Source organism: Etheostoma spectabile, chromosome 20, assembly GCF_008692095.1.
Source record: "Etheostoma spectabile isolate EspeVRDwgs_2016 chromosome 20, UIUC_Espe_1.0, whole genome shotgun sequence".
Lineage (NCBI taxonomy): Eukaryota > Metazoa > Chordata > Actinopteri > Perciformes > Percidae > Etheostoma > Etheostoma spectabile.
Genome location: NC_045752.1, coordinates 8,977,414 through 8,994,510, shown reverse-complemented (window position 1 = coordinate 8,994,510; position 17,097 = coordinate 8,977,414). Strand labels below are relative to the sequence as shown.

General features: G+C 40.4%; 4 protein-coding genes across 5 annotated transcripts in view; 2 read left to right on the top strand and 2 right to left on the bottom strand.

The window, feature by feature from the left end:
- adam17a (ADAM metallopeptidase domain 17a) overlaps positions 1–3,085 on the top strand; it is a 14,808-nt gene extending 11,723 nt beyond the window's left edge. The window contains exons 19-20 of one of the 2 annotated variants that reach the window (XM_032500270.1): positions 1,527–1,563; positions 2,580–3,085. In XM_032500270.1, the coding sequence (XP_032356161.1) occupies positions 1,527–1,563; positions 2,580–2,968 (426 nt within the window). In that variant the 3' untranslated portion in view covers positions 2,969–3,085. The remainder of the gene's footprint in view (positions 1–1,526; positions 1,564–2,579) is intronic. The other variant, XM_032500271.1, reaches the window with a different exon arrangement.
- Positions 3,086–3,430: 345 nt separating this feature from the next.
- Positions 3,431–7,119, bottom strand: iah1 (isoamyl acetate hydrolyzing esterase 1 (putative)). Its single transcript, XM_032500275.1, has 7 exons — positions 6,988–7,119; positions 6,792–6,844; positions 6,460–6,611; positions 5,753–5,914; positions 5,525–5,646; positions 3,587–4,791; positions 3,431–3,531 (listed from the first exon to the last, which is right to left on the bottom strand). The coding sequence occupies exons 1-6, from the start codon at positions 7,048–7,050 to the stop codon at positions 4,615–4,617; spliced, it is 729 nt and encodes a 242-aa protein (XP_032356166.1). The 5' UTR covers positions 7,051–7,119; the 3' UTR covers positions 3,431–3,531; positions 3,587–4,614.
- A 568-nt stretch (positions 7,120–7,687) lies between these two features.
- On the top strand, positions 7,688–9,684 carry dnajc30a (DnaJ (Hsp40) homolog, subfamily C, member 30a). The gene has a single exon (XM_032500272.1). The coding sequence runs from the start codon at positions 7,774–7,776 to the stop codon at positions 8,794–8,796; it is 1,023 nt and encodes a 340-aa protein (XP_032356163.1). The 5' UTR covers positions 7,688–7,773; the 3' UTR covers positions 8,797–9,684.
- Positions 9,685–10,542: 858 nt separating this feature from the next.
- Positions 10,543–17,097, bottom strand: cpsf3 (cleavage and polyadenylation specific factor 3). Its single transcript, XM_032500082.1, has 18 exons — positions 16,885–17,097; positions 16,719–16,782; positions 16,260–16,357; positions 15,896–16,024; positions 15,602–15,779; positions 15,414–15,503; positions 15,175–15,325; positions 14,795–14,970; positions 14,555–14,713; positions 14,256–14,402; positions 14,006–14,158; positions 13,705–13,813; positions 13,240–13,338; positions 13,007–13,101; positions 12,827–12,914; positions 12,560–12,626; positions 11,599–11,695; positions 10,543–11,504 (listed from the first exon to the last, which is right to left on the bottom strand). Exons 1-18 carry the CDS (start codon positions 16,953–16,955, stop codon positions 11,403–11,405), a joined length of 2,073 nt encoding a protein of 690 aa, XP_032355973.1. The 5' UTR covers positions 16,956–17,097; the 3' UTR covers positions 10,543–11,402.

The window sequence follows — 17,097 nt, the reverse complement described above, 5'->3', positions numbered from 1 at the left end:
GACAAAGATAAATCATGTCAGAACTTTTTCCACCTTTTTATTGTGACCTATAATGTGAACAATTCAATTGAAAAACAAACCGATATCTTCAATGTTGAAAAATAAAAAACCTTACAATAACCTGGTTGCATAGGTGTGCACACCCTCTTATAATTAACCAATCACATTCAAACTCATGTTAAATAGTAGTCATTACACACCTGCCATCATTTAAAGTGACTCTTATTAATCACAAAGTTCAGCTCCAGTAGGATATTCCTCACATTTTCTTAGTTGCGTCTCAGAGAAAAAGCCATGATCCGTAGAGAGCTTCCAAACCATCAGAGGGATCTCATTGTTGAACGATATCAGTCAGGAGAAAGGTAAAAAAGAATTTCCAAAGCATTAGATATACCATGGAACACGGTAAAGACGGTCATCATCAAGTGGAGAAAATGTGGCACAACAGAGACATTAACAAGATCTGGACGTCCCTCCAAAATTGACGAGAAGAAAATAGCTCAGGGAGGCTTCCAAGAGGCCTACAGCAACATTAAAGAAGCTGCAGGAATCTCTGGCAAGTACTGGCTGTGTGCTACATGTGACAACAATCTCCCGTATTCTTCATATGAATGGGCTTTGGGGTAGGGTGGCAAGACGGAAGCCTTTTCTTACAAAGAAAAACATCCAAGCTCAGCATCATGCTTTGGGGCTGTTTTGGTGCCTTAGTCAGGGTGGAGGGAATTATGAACAGTTCCAAATACCAGACAATTTTGGCACAAAACCTTCTGTCTTCCGCTGAAGAGGAAGTTCAACTTTTGGCATGACAACATCCCAAAGCACACATCCAAATCCACAAAAGCATGGCTTCACCAAAAGAAGATTAACGTCTTGGAATGGCCCAGTCAGAGCTCCGACCTGAATTCAATTGAACATCTGTGGGGTGATCTTAAGAGGGCTGTACAAAGGCGATGTCCTCAAAATATGACAGATTTGGAGCACTTTTGCAGAGAGTAAACAAATATTGCCACGTCAAGATGTGCCATGCTAATAGACTCCTACCCAAAAAGACTGAGTGTAATAAAATCAAAAGGTGCTTCAACAAAGTATTATTTTAAGGGTGTGCACACTTGGGCAACATGGTTATTGTACATTTTTAATTTTCCCCCCTCAAAGATTTCAGTCTTTTTCAATTGAATTGTTCACATTATAGGTCACATTAAAGGTGGAAAAAGTTCTGACATGATTTAGCTTTGTCTAATTCTTTAACATCACAAAAACCTGGCATTTTAACAGGGGTGTGTAGATTTTTTACTCTTAAACCTAATAAAACTGTGTAACAGCATCCCCCAAAACACTCCTGAGAAATCTGGTGTTAAATTGGATTACAGTCTTGAAAAAAAATAAAACTAAAACGGGTAAAAGCAGGACACAAATGGATTCAGAATCTGTCAGTAAGGGCTTCACTGTCGCCGCCAGCTTTAAGCTCCAAATGACCTGTCCATCACTCTTTGCCTTGGCTCTTTCCATTCTCATTGGAACTGCAGCAGATGGTGGAAGTTTGTAGTAGAGCTCCCGCCATAGGTGAGTGTGTGTGCCATGGCTTAGTGTGGCGTTGCCATTGAGTCCATGAAGATGCATGGTCAATGGCCCACGTTTGGGATACTCCTGCTGTCACTTACTCCTTGATGTAATCACTGATCTAGTTACACATTTCCAGCCCTCACACTCCCTGCGTCTTTCATCTGGAGAGATAAAATGAGTGAGGCTTAAACTACAGCTGATTTAATGTGACTTTAACTATAAATGTGCTCCTGTGTACACATGTCGTCTACACGGTCATATCTGATCAGAAATTACCGCAAGAAAGCAAGATTGCATTTAAGGAGTATTCAAACAGAGAGAGGACTGAACAGGTTGCACCTTGTTGTCTTTTGTGAAATGGGATGCAGTGTTTGTAAGCGTTTTTTTATTTTATTTTGCATCTGCTGCTGCTCAAAGTCACAACATGAGGAGGATAATGTCCTTAAGGTGTTTGTTATTTATTTTATTTTTTTTGTAATGGCCGTCCGCACTGTTTTTTTGTTTTTAGGTTCGATTGGAGACTGAGGGTGCATTCCTCTATAGGCCTTTGTCATGGCAGACATTTTGACTTGTGATAGCAGTAAAAGCAGAGGAGCGTCTAATAACATTAGTGATGGCTTAATTCCATTTAGGTTTGAAAGTTAATCCCGCAAGTGAGCCAGCATGCACAATGTCAGGGCCCACATGCTCCTAAATGGACTGCAGCCATTATTAATATTAGCTACACCTCTGTTTGACAACACAAAATGTCCACTGTGAGAAATGTTTTGTTTTACTCATTCCCATTTTTAAAGGGGTAATTGGGGATTGCAATGGGAGGGAGATAGCAGATAGCTATTACTAAATTTCTGAAAGTATAATGGAAACTGCTTTAGGGTTTTGATTATTGACTTATTTCTTGATGTTAAACTATGAAGATTTGAGCAGAAGGGAGTAAAAAGGGAATGGATCCCTCCTCAGTCAGTGATGGTCAGCTTTGATTTGCTTCAGTCTCACCTGTAGTTCTTGCCCTTCAGAGTCAAGAAATGCTGAGCAACCTCGAGTCGGCGTCGGTGCGCATCGTCAAGCCTCTTCAGCCTCTCTCATCCTGCGTCGGCCGGACCGCGCCCTTCTCCCTGCCCCCTCAGCAGCAAAGCCAGGTCTCTGCCTCTCTCGCAGCCAGCACCAGTACCCAGGCCCCCGACCCGAGCTACGCCCCCACCCAGGACAGCGCAGGGGGGCCACGGATGGACACCATCCAGGAGGACACCAGCAGCGACTCTCACCTGGGAGAGGAGGGCCCGTCGGACGATTTCACAACCGCAGGAGCCTGCTCGTCGGCTACGAAATCCTCCTACGAGGATCTGACAGAGCAGAACCCGGCAGCCAGGGACCGGCGGCGCCTCAAGAGGCAGGAATGCTTTGAGGCGGACACAAAAGAGACTGAATGTTGAGATGAAATCACCAGTACATTTTGTTTAAAAGCAACAACACTTACATGCTTCCTGTGTTAAGGGAACATGCAAATAACATGCAGCATCATCAAATCAGATGCCAATTGTTCAAAGGTAATAGCATACGCTGTTTGCAGGTCAGATTTGTTGTTAAACAGATCTAAGGACAACATGAGATGTGGATATTTTTTGGTCCGCTTCAACCACCACACAGATTATACACGGGAAGTCACTATAAGAAGTAAGTAGTTACTGACTAAATTCATGTTTTTGTGTGCCTGTAGTGAAATAATGCGGTGCCTCTTCTCTGTTAGGTAGAGGGTTCTCATCCAGATGAACCCTGGGAGATCTGAGTAGGTCTGTGGAAATCAATCTACAGAGAGCTGGTTGCCCAAACACATCTGAGTTAAATTCAGTTATGTTTTTGTAACACAGTGGCTAAATGGTTTCTGAATATGCAATATAAAAACATATATACAAAAAACAAAAATGACACACATCGATGCCAAAGCGCTATCTAATTTGGCCAGTGTGTCTAGTAAAAAAATATATAAAATTAAGCTATGATTGTGAATTATAACTTAAAAAACAAAAAGAAGCCTCACGCAAACAGGCTCAGCCTGGCCTTTTCTCCCCTAAATGTTTGTTCAAAGTACTGTCTTCATAGCACTAACAGTCAAATGATTAAATATATTAATTCTGTAGTTACAATAATTTTTTAGTGTGATATATTGAGTAACAAACGTTGACTTTAAACCGAGTTTTATCTTGAATCTGTCATATCTACACTTGAAGTATTTTTCACATCACTGGAGCATTGAAATGCGTTTTACATGTTCTTACTGTGCTGTCAGTTTTTATTTTTTAGTTTTTTTTTAAATTGTAGGCTTGTATAATCTTTTGACCCCTTTGTACTTATGATGCAACATTTTAATACTGTGCAGGGACGAGTGGGAGTCTATTCCGTATTTCATTCGTCGTGCTGTTGAAACTTTAAGGTTATAGTGTGTATGAAACATGGTGCCTTGTCTGAGTTAGTGCCTAACCGTTCCAAGTCAACTTTGATTTCTGAAAGTAAACTTCTACTAGTCAAACATAAAACTGGACAATCTGGAAATGAATTTAAAAAAAAAAACTTTCTGACGTACAAATGTTTTTATGCTTTTTCTGTCCATGTGACAATGTGACTTATGCGCCTCACTCTGTTGTGTTGTTATATGCTGTTTCACCACTGTTGCCTGCTGTGCCACATGTTAATTGTAAATGTGTTATATATGTATTTAACTGTAGGTCAAGAAAAAAGGTTGATGTTGAACGGTTACACAATAAGCAGATGTTTTGTGTCATATTCTGATGTGTCTATTCTTAATGTTTTTCTTTTTTAAGTTTCTCGCTTGCGTTACCTACACGCATCTCAAAATAAAAATCTTTATTCTGCATTTTAAACATTAATACATGGTCTCACATTTGACATACTGGCAAACACAACTGCTTCATTCATTCACTTGGACATTTCCAACAAGTGCAACAAAGGAGTGCTCGTGAGTGTTTTGTTTTTCACAGAATATCCAGCCCTGTAGGATCTTGAAAATATTTTTCAAAGCCAACATCCTCTCCTTCACTGGTTACAGAGGAGGCTGCTCTCAGGACTATTGGCGTCCACGTCTCCCCAGTAAGGCAGGATGAAGGGCAGATCAGCTACCCGACTCTCCAGCAGCTCCCACAGGTGCTGTGACACAAACTGGTTTCCCTTCTGTGAGAGATGCAGCCCGTCCGACAGATAGACAGTGTAGTCCTATGAAGCAGAGGACAAAACAGGAAGGCTTTTGTTAAATGATTAATTTAAAGGAAGATAATGGGGTATAATGAAATGGCTCAAAACTAGGTCTGGTCACGTTTGTGCTTTCAGTTAATAAGACAAGATTTTAAAACCTTTAAGGACACTATATTGACAATATATACTACATGTATCGAAAATTGTAATGTCCAACGAACAATAACAGCTTACATTTTTTCTGCCCACGCAATTTATTGAATGATTAAAGAAACTGGAATTTAGATGAACTGATAATCTAATGGACAGTTTCTGTATTGCCTGTTTCAGCAATGCTTTATATTATGGTTCCATTATTGTCTAATTCATTTGGAACATTCCTTCAAAGAAATATGTAATCTATGTGGGGGGGGGGGGGAAGACAAGCTCAATTTAAATTAAGTAAATATTTATGTATTGCTCTAATTGTAATTTTATTTGTATATGTTAATTTGTATGCTTGCCTTGTCTGTTGTGCACTGACTTAAAGAATCTCTAGGTTACACTTGCGGATAGCATTAACAATTGGGATTAATGTACTGGAAGTTATCACTACTTCCCAAATATTAAGTCCCATACATAGTTCATTCCATTAAAATTCTTGGATATTATTTGGAATTTGCATACTTGTAAAACCAAAGTGTTATTCTCTGTCATGTGTGAGGATTTCAGGTCACAGTGGCCTCTAACAAAAACTGCAGTAACAAGTACCCACCTGTCCATCTTTCTGCATGAGTGTCCAGAGGTCCAGGACGTCTGTACCACACTGACTGGCAGCCTGGACACATGCCTGGGCATACTGCCCCGCTGCAGAGTTATGGCGATTGAGTGGACATCCTGAAAAAATACATGAAGCACTCAGGATCTTTTTAGGTCTGGAGTGTAAAAATGGCCTATGTTACCTTTCAAGAACAAGAGAGAGGAGATTGTGAATGAGGTTTACCTTTCAGAATGCACTCCTTCTCCCAGGCTGGCTCATGAACAGGTGGAGGGGTGATGAAGATAACTCTGTCTGCTGAAACTCCAGCTGAAGCCAGAAGCCTGGTGATTTCCTTTAGGTTCTCCGAATACTCCTGCAGAGGGACGTGCTGTTGGGGATTTTTATCTGCATGACAGCAACAGACAAAAAGAGGCAAACTCATACAGAAACATTAGGAAAGGATAATTAATTATTAGTGAAAATGTTTCTATGAACATTGTTTTCAGTAGTCATTATCACAAAAAGCCTAAGCTGTGAAGTGCATAGAATGACATCTAAAAACATGTATAGGGGTACTCCAGTGACTAAGTATTGCATTATCATAAATAATTTAAGTAGGAGAAGCTGACACATTCTGACTTTTAGTCTCAAGTGAACGCCTCGCTCCAAACACACAGGATCCTACATTTTGCTGCAGCATCGTGTCTTGTTAGACTTCCCTGCCTGATGTCTTTCTAAGCACGTAATAAAAAAGTATAGTATAATATAGTATAGCATGCTATAACAAAGTCATACTATGTCATCATGAAAATCTTCACGTGCAATGTCTACAATTATAAAGTTGTTTTCTGCTGGGGAAAAAAAAAAGGATATAGAAGGTTTGTAGCCGAATATGTATCATTACTAAACTTCCTATATTGTCATTAGAGGTCGTGTCAGTAAAATTGTACCTTCCAGTGCACAGTCGTTGGCTCCAAAGAAGACCGTGACTGCAGCTATGTTGTTGTCTGCTGAGTTTGGGCTGTCGAGGAGGCGGGGAAGAACTATCTTAGCCCATCTTGAGTTGTAGCCGGACAGTCCTCTGTTTACAACATCACACTTTCTGATGGGAAAATATATTACGTCAGATAAATATATTAGTCGAAGGCTTAGTCTGGTTACATATGACTTATCCTTAAAAAAAGAAAAATCACATCAGCGCCAATAACATTTTTGAGAAATTAAATGAGCACTTCCACTACGGTTACAACAAATCAAGAACCAATAAATGGGAACTACTGACCTTGCTAGTTTGTTTGCAATTTCTGCACCCCAACCATTGGCTTGAAATGAAAACTGAAAGAATTAACACTGTTTTTATTAAGAATTATCTAGAAAGCTAGCAGCTAATGCTAACTACTACGTTAGTGAGTTGGTTATCATTTAATGCAGGCTTGCATGATATTACAGTATTTGAAAATCATTGTGCATTAGCTAACCTGTGTGATGGAGTCCCCAAATAAAATGACTTTAGGCCAAATTACTGTTTTGAACCTCGACATAATGAAAGCATAGAATGAAGTTTCCGGTTATGGGGTTGTTGTGACGTATGATCACATTTCAAAATAAAAGTCCTCATTATGACATTTTTTTTGTCACACATATTTACTTAATGCATTTTGTATGTAATTATACAAACAAAAACGTGTATAAAATATAATTTCACTATAAGAAGAATGACAAAAGTGTTAAAAAATACTTATGATCACAATGTTGATCTACTGACTTGATACTATTATAATTTGGATTTAATAGCTCATCGTTTTGACTTAGAAAGTCAAAATCAGGCTAACTATCGCATACGTTTGCCTCATTAAGTAAAAAGTTCAATTAATATCAATAATGGTTGGTTAAATGAGAAAAATTATCTGCTTAATGCAACTATTCAACAGCACCACAACACTTTCAACAAAAACTGAACATTATATCCTTCCTGTATTAGTTTTAGCTAGGTGTGCCTAATGAACTTGTAACTAAGGTATCGTTCCTTATGGTAGATTGTTAGATTAGTTTAAAAAAAAAAGTTTAAAGGTTTCAAAAGGTTAGAGTGCGAATGTCAGGGTAAGCAAATCAGGGGCAGAACAGGGCAAAACTGTCTATGGGCGGGACATGCCTTCGACATCCTGGAACAAACGAGAAATACTCGCCCACCGGGGGCTCTGCAGTTAGAACGAGCCGCCGTCAGCAGCCCGGAAATCAGCTTTCGTCTTTTGCCCCCTTCAAACATGGCGGAGGTCAGGTTATGTTTCGGAAGGGGAGCGTACAACTTTGCACACAAAATATACAACCGACAACTCATTGAAAGTCAAGATAAAGGTGCAATACAGGCTTCGTCTCTATCGGCTGGGTTACTGTTGGGTAATATCCAAAATGGAGAACTGCATGGAGCCGAAAATGCAGCAGACAAAGTGACCGGTGGAGTTTCAAAGGACACAAGCCTGACACCGTTGTATGGTACGGTCAAAAACAATTGGGAAAACGCAAATCTCGCTGAATATTACGATTTTCTTGGACTCAAAAATGAGTATTCACTTTCTAATAAGTCCAAGGTTCAAAATATAGTGGCAAATCTACCCATCTATCGGATTAACGCCGAGTTTCGGAGGACTTTTTACACCTCCAGGTCCGTTTCTCGTCAACAGACTTTTAGATTGTGTTGGGGACATGGACAGTTCATCAGAGCTTACAGCGGCAACGGAACCCGATCTGAGCCCCTTTGCAAAACCAAATCAGGCTACTATGAAATCCTGGAGGTGTCACCTACCGCCACTCAAGTCCAGATAAAAACAGCCTACTACAAGCAGTCCTTCGTCTACCACCCGGATAGAAACGCCGGCAGTGAGCACGCCACTGTCCGCTTTTCTGAGATCAGCGAGGCCTACACCGTACTGGGCAACAAGGCACTGCGGAAGAAATACGACCGCGGTATGTTGAGTCAGTCGGACCTTTTAGCAACAGCCAGACCCTCCGCCAGGGACACAGGGAGCTCCGCGAAACAGACAACCGAAAGCCGACGGTCTGTGGTGGGCGCAGACGGCCGAGGAGACGTCTTTGATTTCGACAAGTTTATCAAGGCCCACTACAACGAGCAGCTGCAGAGGGATAGAGATATCCGAGTCCGAAAAGAGGAGATGCTTAGGAAGAAGGAGGAGACGGTTGAAGAGAAGAAGATGGGAAGGATGATGGAGATGGGAGTTGCGGTGCTGATAGCGATGGCCGTGAGTTTACTGGCCAGTTTAAAGCGGTGATGAAGTTCATTCACATGGAGAAACACACAAATACAAATGCTGTTCACATGACTGCTGTCGCCCTATATTTTGACTCTGTCATCTGAACTCTATGCAGGGCCACACGATCGAATAAAAGATGGAATTAAAATAGGATTACACTGTCCTCTGATAAACTGCAAAACAAAGACTAGACCGAAATGTGCATGTTTCACTTCCTCAGTCTGCAATCTCAGCACAGTGTTGTAAACGCAATACTGTCTGAACACAGCATTCACTGGTTTTTGCCCAGTGTAGCTTCTGTCTCTCTGTCAGTCACACAGGCACACAGTCAATGCGACTGCCAGCAGTAGGGATTACTAGTACTGTGTTTTGAGTATGCCATACATTATTTTAAATCAGTAGTTATCTGACTAAAGAATAAGTAACAAGATTATGAGTATTACCAGGCATTCACAACATTCGATTCTTTCCGGTTCTGATACAGAAACATTCGAGTCCGTAGAGTACTAGGGTTCTTCACCCGGCTTTACCCACGTGTAATGCACTGTGCCATGAATACTGTCTTCAAATAAAATCCACAAGTCACAAGTTGAGTTACAACCGTTTGACTTTGGCTTTTATAAAGTCATCTGTCTTGAAGATATCTTTATTTATAATGTCTAAGCGAGTTTTAATTATTTTTCACATATTGCTATTTATTAAATATTTGTGGCAATGTAAGACATTTAGGGATGTGTGTGTCTCTCATATCTTGAGAGCCAAGTGGTATTATGGGAACTGTATGTTAATGCTCATTTAAAATGTGCCTTGGATGATATTTGTTGTAAACATGAATGGTTACATTGTTTAGATATTTAACTAATAAATAAATCTTTAGCAGTGCCTGTCAGAGCACAGTGAAACAAATGTTTGAGTTTTTTGTTAGTCAACAACACCCACACTGGTTAACTGCAAACCTTATGGTGTGAATGCTGATTCAACAGCATTTACAGTATTATCTGATTATTCTGAACGATTTTGTGTGTACATACGCCCCAAGAGCCCAAAATCGCATATACCAAAAAATGTTCAGATTTATAAAACTGTGGTTAAGTTATCGACCTGCTTGGCTGCTGTGAGAAGTTGGTTGTCAGCAAACCTGCCACTCAATTCTGCAAAAACTGAGATAATAGCTATTGGACGAGCGAGACAAGGTCATTTGTACGACAATTTTACTCTGTCCGTTGATGATTTGGTCATTCAGTGCAAGGATAGAGTAGAGAATCTTGGGGTAGTTCTCGATAGGTCACTTTCATTTGATTTGCATACTAAAGAGGTGACAAAAGTACCCTTCTTTCAACTCCCAAGAATAGCAAAGATTAGATCAATATTGGCGCTTAAAGATGCTGAGGCCCTTATTTGTGCTTTTGTTACATTAAGGCTGGACTATTATAATGTATGGTTTTCGGGGCTGCCTAAGAAAAGTTTGCGAGGTGTGCAGATTGTCCAGAATGTTGTAGCACGTATTCTTACTGGATCATCTAAATACATACATATAACTCCTGTTCTGGTTAAAGCAGATATTAAGGTTTTGCTGTTAATGTACTAAATAGTAAATGAACTTCTTCAGTCATATGCCAGAAATCCAGTTTAGCTTTAGCAATTCAGCTTTTCAGCATTCACAAGCATTTTCTGCAGGGAATGCCTTTTCTAGTTTAAAAAACATTCCTGACAGCAACTGATGAAATAACCAAAGTAAACCAATTATACAGTACACAAAGTTTATTAAAAGTTTGTTTTAAACATTATATAATGAACACAAATTTAGTGCATTTAGAAATTCACAGTTCACGTCACAGTTAAAAGTCAACAAGTCCGTCGTATCAGTGCACATTAGTAATAAACTCTGGTCAAAGAAAACCTACAGTGCATCTACAGAAATACAGTAAAACTTATTAAATACAATTGAAAGTGGGGGTGGCATCCAGCCCCTCTAGATGGCTGAGTCCTTTGCAGCAGCCCAGGTTTGAACCCGATCTGCGGCACTTTGCTGCGTGTCATCCCCTCTCTTTCATATATATATATATATATATATATATATATAAATAATTGAAAGTGCTTGCATAATAAATAAATAAACAATACATTTTACGAAAAACATCTACACAGTTTATCTCCCTTTTCTCTTTCCTTCAATGTTAGCTCACAGGTGATACAATCTCCTTAACCTTCAGTTAATTAGTAAAAAGCCAATCTGGTCTTTCCAAATTGTATTCACAAAGTGGGACTGGGATTGGTTATTGAGGTGTTTTAATTACACCACACCAGACAGGGCCACTGCGTAATGATCTGGATCTATAGATAGATCAATCATGGATCAATCATTTGCATTGTGCTGTTTTTTGTGATATGTAGCTAAAACAATCCCGGAAGTGTAGTATTATTGACGTCAGACATGATATTTTGATTCTTGGGAGCACGCTATCCAGTTTTTACCACACAAATACAAGCCACTTGTTAACTTTTAGCACAGAACTTGTAGATTTTTGTTTTATATATTTATGATGACTTAGCTTAAGAAACCCTGTCAGTTTACAGGTTAAGTTGAACTTGTTAAGAACACATCTGCGGTCCCATCTCCGCTCTCAGATGACCGGGTTGAGGGCGTCATAGAGGCGCTGCACTGCCAACTCCACCATCTCTCTTAGCGAGTCGTCCTCTGCGCATTCATCCTCGTAGCACACCGACTGATTGTGGGAGAAGAAGTCAGTGAGACAGATATAAAACAACAACAATCCTACACCATATCAATGTCCTGTTCCTTGGTGCAAAACTTCTCACCCTCGTTTCCAAGCAGATGTGGACAGTCTTCCCATCTATTGTCACAGAGATGTTTTTACTGTCACTGAAATCCAAACATTCCTCACCAAACATGTCCCTATAAACAGAGAGAGAAGCAATTTATATTATAATAATGAAAGTAAAGTACATTAAAACTGTCAGACAGTCTTCGGATAAACCTACATACAAACTGTGCTTATCACCAGTTAGCAGAGGTGCAGTGGAAAGGGCTAACCAAATCCTGAAAATAACAACTACCAAAACTAATGGCTGAAACAAATCTGTCTTGGTTTGAAGTTTTACCTTTTTCATTAACGTACGTGAGGCCGCCCTCATAAGACGACTGAACATATTTTGTGTGTACAGATGGATAGTTTAATGAAAATCAACACTACTTTATTGTTTAAATACCATCTGAGCCAAGCAAGGATAGCAACAGATGAAAAGGTGTTGTAGTTAGTTTTGTTTTGGTTTTATGTTCTTCCTGTTGGTTTATTGTTTACTAATCAATGATCATATTTTTTTATTTATTAGTAAAATAAAGTTAAGGGATTTTCTAAAATATTGTATTGTGTCAAAAAGGGGGGAATGTGAGACGGAAGAGCAAAGGGTTTGTTTTCTCAGCAGGACAGCGTCTGCTCTCTATGTGTGATGTACATTAAGATAACTTGTGATTCTAGAAATAACTCAGTTGTAATATGAAGGATCAAAGGGTCTCCTGTCTGGCACAGGGACTCTTCTGTGAGTTCCTACTTTGTGTATGTGGGACATGCTTGGGAGAAGAGGGGAAGTACACTTTCGTCTTCTCCCTGTGCAGCACGTGATAAAGATTTGATTCATTACACTGATGACTCTGTGATTTTTTGAACGAGGAGTTTCTTTCACGGGAAATTTCTACCACACCTTTCAAACACAGTGATTTCAATGTTATAAACAAGTTAGAGGATTGTGTGTCACTCACTGCAACATGACTCCTAGTCGGGTTTGGAAGACGTCCATGTCCATAGTGGCACTCTGGGTCTCCATGGCTGTTAATCATGAATCACATACAAAAATAATTTATAATAACAAAGTTTCTGACGATAAGACAAAAGGTGTTGAGTTTTTTTTTAAGTTGGGCAAATTGGTTCAAATAAAACATGAGTAATATATTGCTTCCTATAGTCCACAAAGCATTTTAAACTAAAGATCCAGATAAACAACATACACAGCTGATTGCCAGACTGACCTTTCTGAGCCTTTGGGTTGGACTGGACTTCCAGCACTACAGTAGTGACAGCATCAGCATACATGTCGTTGAGAGGGTTGGCTAGCCACTGAAACAGGAGATTGAGTAAATGAGAAGAGAGGATAGTCTGGCATCAGACTATGCAGGACAACAACTAGTGGAACTAGCCTGACCGCTCACCTCCAGCAGCACCATGCCGGCCTCATAGATCAGTGTGATATTTTTAAAAATCTTCAAAGTGTTCTTCTCAGTTCCATCCAGCTCTTCCACGTCACCTGACACAGGAGAAAAAAGAATGCCACAGTCATCAAGGTGTAAACTCATAATCACTGAAAGTTTAAACAGCTCTGTTCTGCAAGAATGGACCAAAAACAAGAATGTATTTTGAAGTTTGCACAAAATAGCGGTCCAACCGGTGAGGTTCCTCAGATGGCAGACGAGCAGTGAGTAGGGTCCAGTGAAGGGGATGGCCTGGGTCTGTTTCACTGTGCTCATGGCCAGCTCTGTGTATGCTACAAACACATCACACAAATCACGTCACTTCATGATGCCTTGTCAAATATTAAATGGGGCAGCAGTATGCACAACTGAGGCAAAAACGAAAAGGTAGAATGTCCTTTTAGAGCTGTACATTTCCTCATTATTTCATTTGATTATTTTAATCCATGCCTGGCCTATTAAAAAACTGGAACCAACATGATGAGGATTACTCTTTTTTTGTCTTCATTCCCAGAGTCAATGACTGAAAACTGACTCAGATTCTCAAATGTATTGTAGCCAGTGAACTGAATCTACTGGGGCTGTAACTACCAATGCACATGTGGCACTATCCTGCAGCCTGCAGGTGCAACCGTTTTGAGAACTAAACAAAGACTTACTAGAAAGGTCAGAGGGATTGAGGATGTGGTAGTTGAAGTTCTTTTTCACCAGTATGCCTGACACCCTCTGGCCCTGGACACTCTTCTTATCAGCCAGAGAGCCCATCACCTGAGAAGACAAGCAATGTTCAGTTACCTTGTTCTATTTTAACATTTATAACAACATCAGCACCGTGTCAGGTAATACATGCAACAATCATGACTTTGCATTTCCTTTTTAAGCCAGAAGGAGCGTTTGTGACCATAAAAATCAAATAATTCTCAGAGAGAAGAAAGAAGGACAGACAGGCGGTTTACTGACCTTGGCCAGTTTCTCTCCCCTGAAGTTGAGGGTGACAGCTTCGGTGTTGCGAGGGTTGTGGACTTCAATGTGTACCTGGTCATTATCTTCGTACTCCCTGATCAGCGCAGCCTTCAGACGGGCCATCTCATTCTGCTCCCCGTGGACCAGGATCTGACGATAACAAGCAGACAGGAGAGTTAAGGGGTTTTCTTTACGACTGATATAACTGATACAGACAACACAAATCAATCATTGCCCCCTTATCTACCACATGGGGTGGTTTGAGGGCCCTGATGAACTCGCTGGTCTGCTGGTAGTCAGTGTGGGCAGAAAAAGAGATGTAGTCCACTGACATTTTCAGCTGCAGCTTCTGCCCTGACATGGTGGTGATCTCCTCCGGCTCAGACATGATGTGCTGCCGAGAGCACACAACACATCACAGTAAATTGCTGTAAGTATACAAATCTCACTTGAGTTAAGTTGGAAAAAAATGATTGAAATGATAGCGCTTTTTTACACCAAGACGCTGTCTATTATTCGAGGAAACCGTCTACCATGCTGTCTTACCTTAGCCAGTGTGCCCTCTACACAGTATCCAGCGATGATGACTCCGTTCCTCTTATCAGTGCACCAGCTCTCAAAGAGCTCTCTGGAGAGCCCGCTCTGCATCATACCTGGAGACGCCATCACCACACTGGGACCAATGTCATCAAAGTGATCCATGCTCTGAAAGAAAACACCACAGTTATAGATATTTAGCAGCAGCAGCCAAAAGATGTAACAATCTGTATCTGTAGAACTCTTTACCTTGAGGTTGCTGATATGCTTGAAGACAAAAGGGTTGTTGATATTGATAGCCTTGCGGATCTTGTCGTTCATTGCGTTGACGTAGGTCTGGTACACAGCCATGCACTTCTTGGCCAGGGACGATGCATAGTAGATGGGGATGTCATGGAGCTCCGGGTGGTTCTGCCAGTACTCATCTACAAGAGAACATGAAACAGAATCTTACAGACTCAGATGCAACAGACAAAACTAAAACATACTTTAAAAAAAATATAATACAATGCAGATATTGAGCATCTCATGATAAAGGGTCATAAATGATAGCGTAGAGGCTACTAATGTTGTATATTTGTCTATTTAGAGGCATTATCCAAATTAGGGAGTCACACTTGACTTCTCACCCAGGATGAGCAGCAGTTCCTGGGCCCTCCCCAAGGCGAACACAGGGATTAAACAGCGGCCTTCTCTGTTGACAATGTCATGGACTGTGTTACAGAACCGAGCCTCACGCTCCTCCCTCTTCTCATGGATGTGGGTGCCGTAGGTGGACTCCTGCAGAAAGAATAACAGGATTCACAATGTTGTGATCACCTAAAGATTTATTAAAGTAGTGTTTGATGTTAATTAATATGCGGCATACTATGATTAAGATGTCAGGTTTGACACTGGGGATCTCTGCTGCCATCAGATGCCTGTCTTCCTGTCGGGAGAAGTCTCCTGTGTACAGCAGCTTTGGAGGGGAAAAACAGACCAAGAATGGTCTTGTTTAGGGAACTTAGTTTTGTGCATCAACAGGACTCTCTGAAACAATAAAACAGCATTAGTAACCTTGACTCCAGCTATCTCGATCATAAACATGGCAGCTCCCAGCACATGCCCAGCGTGGTAGCACCAGAACTTGATTCCAGCCACCTCCTTGACCTCGTGGAAGTTGATGGTCTCAATCTTATCCATGCTCTCCTCCAGGTCAGTCTCCGTGTACAGCATGTCATCTGCAGAAATGTTGCTGCAATAAATCAACAACAAAATTATTAGTAATAGTAATTATTTTTAGTAATTAGTAATTCCAATATTATTACTAACTTGCAAAAATGCCATAATGATGATTGCTACCGCTCATACCTGACTTTGACGTAATCTGACAGTAGCCAGCGGTAGATGGCCTTCGTGGCATGGGTCATGAAGGTCCTGCCTTTAAAGCTGGTCTTCTGAAGGAACCAAGGCAGAGCTCCACAGTGATCCAAGTGGAAACTAGTGAGAGGATACATACATTAACATCAAATGGCATGTCCTTAGTTATGTATATATATTTAACCATCAAAACATAACTAAATAATCAAATATAGTTATGTTTTATACTCGAAATAAAATTCAATCAGAACATGCCTTAGTTAGGAAATTACTAATACAGATATGGTTGAGCATCTATACTACTATTAAAACAATAGACAGTTCAACGCATTAAAAGAGAGGAAGGAAAACTCACTGGCTGATGAGCAGCAGGTCTATCTCGGCTGGGTCAATCAAGTCTATGTAGGGGAGAGCATCCATTCCCTCCAAGCCAGGGTGGATACCACAGTCCAGCTGCCAAACACAAATATTACTGTATTTACTTCACCCCGGATTGTGAACTTGGTAGCAATACTGTTTTCCAGGGAGTCCTGGGTACACCAAATGAACACATGACTCAATAAAACAACAATATAATGATTAAAACATATAAAATAATAAAAATAACAGGCTGCATATGTGAGCCTGCACAAACTAAGAACACAGAATTACAGGCTTGATAGTTATTGCTGTTCTATAATATAGATGTGTTACTGGGTTAAGGAATTTTGTGAGACATTTAAATCTAGAGTGATGTACATATAAATGTCTGTCTTAAGTTACACGGCGGCATGCAGTCACCACTAAATGCTTTGGTTCAGATAAAGATATGTACCATAATTTTCCTTCCTTTGAACTCCAGGATGATGCATGACCTCCCAACCTCCTGACCAGCACCCCTATAGTTACATTAAAAAAATAGCGTTTAAGATTACATTTTGGTTACAGGCAGTCACCCAAAACATTAAAAAAATATATAAAAATTTCACAAATTAACTTACAGTGGACGAATTAGGAGCTGGTCACTCTCCTCTGCGGGGACAATCACCTCTACTTTGCGTTTTGTCGCCATATGCGTCAAATTTTGCAGGTAAATATATAAATAGAACAAATAAAGCCAGTCATACTGTAAACTGCACCGTTTGTTGAATGCAGAGACAGTCACAGAAAGGTTGAATGAGAGAGGGGGCGACGGCCCTCTTGTGACGTCGCAC

Excerpts from the sequence above, each read along its gene's own strand:
- iah1 (XM_032500275.1), bottom strand. The coding sequence starts at position 7,050 with ATGTCGAGGTTCAAAACAGTAATTTGGCCTAAAGTCATTTTATTTGGG. Across the intron at positions 6,612-6,791 it reads ATTGCAAACAAACTAGCAAG|AAAGTGTGATGTTGTAAACA; the intron begins GTCAGTAGTTCC and ends TTTTCCCATCAG. Across the intron at positions 4,792-5,524 it reads TCATGCAGAAAGATGGACAG|GACTACACTGTCTATCTGTC; the intron begins GTGGGTACTTGT and ends TCTGCTTCATAG.
- dnajc30a (XM_032500272.1), top strand. The coding sequence starts at position 7,774 with ATGGCGGAGGTCAGGTTATGTTTCGGAAGGGGAGCGTACAACTTTGCA.
- cpsf3 (XM_032500082.1), bottom strand. The coding sequence starts at position 16,955 with ATGGCGACAAAACGCAAAGTAGAGGTGATTGTCCCCGCAGAGGAGAGT. Across the intron at positions 14,971-15,174 it reads GGAACTGCTGCTCATCCTGG|ATGAGTACTGGCAGAACCAC; the intron begins GTGAGAAGTCAA and ends GTTCTCTTGTAG. Across the intron at positions 11,505-11,598 it reads ACATCTGCTTGGAAACGAGG|TCGGTGTGCTACGAGGATGA; the intron begins GTGAGAAGTTTT and ends TCCCACAATCAG.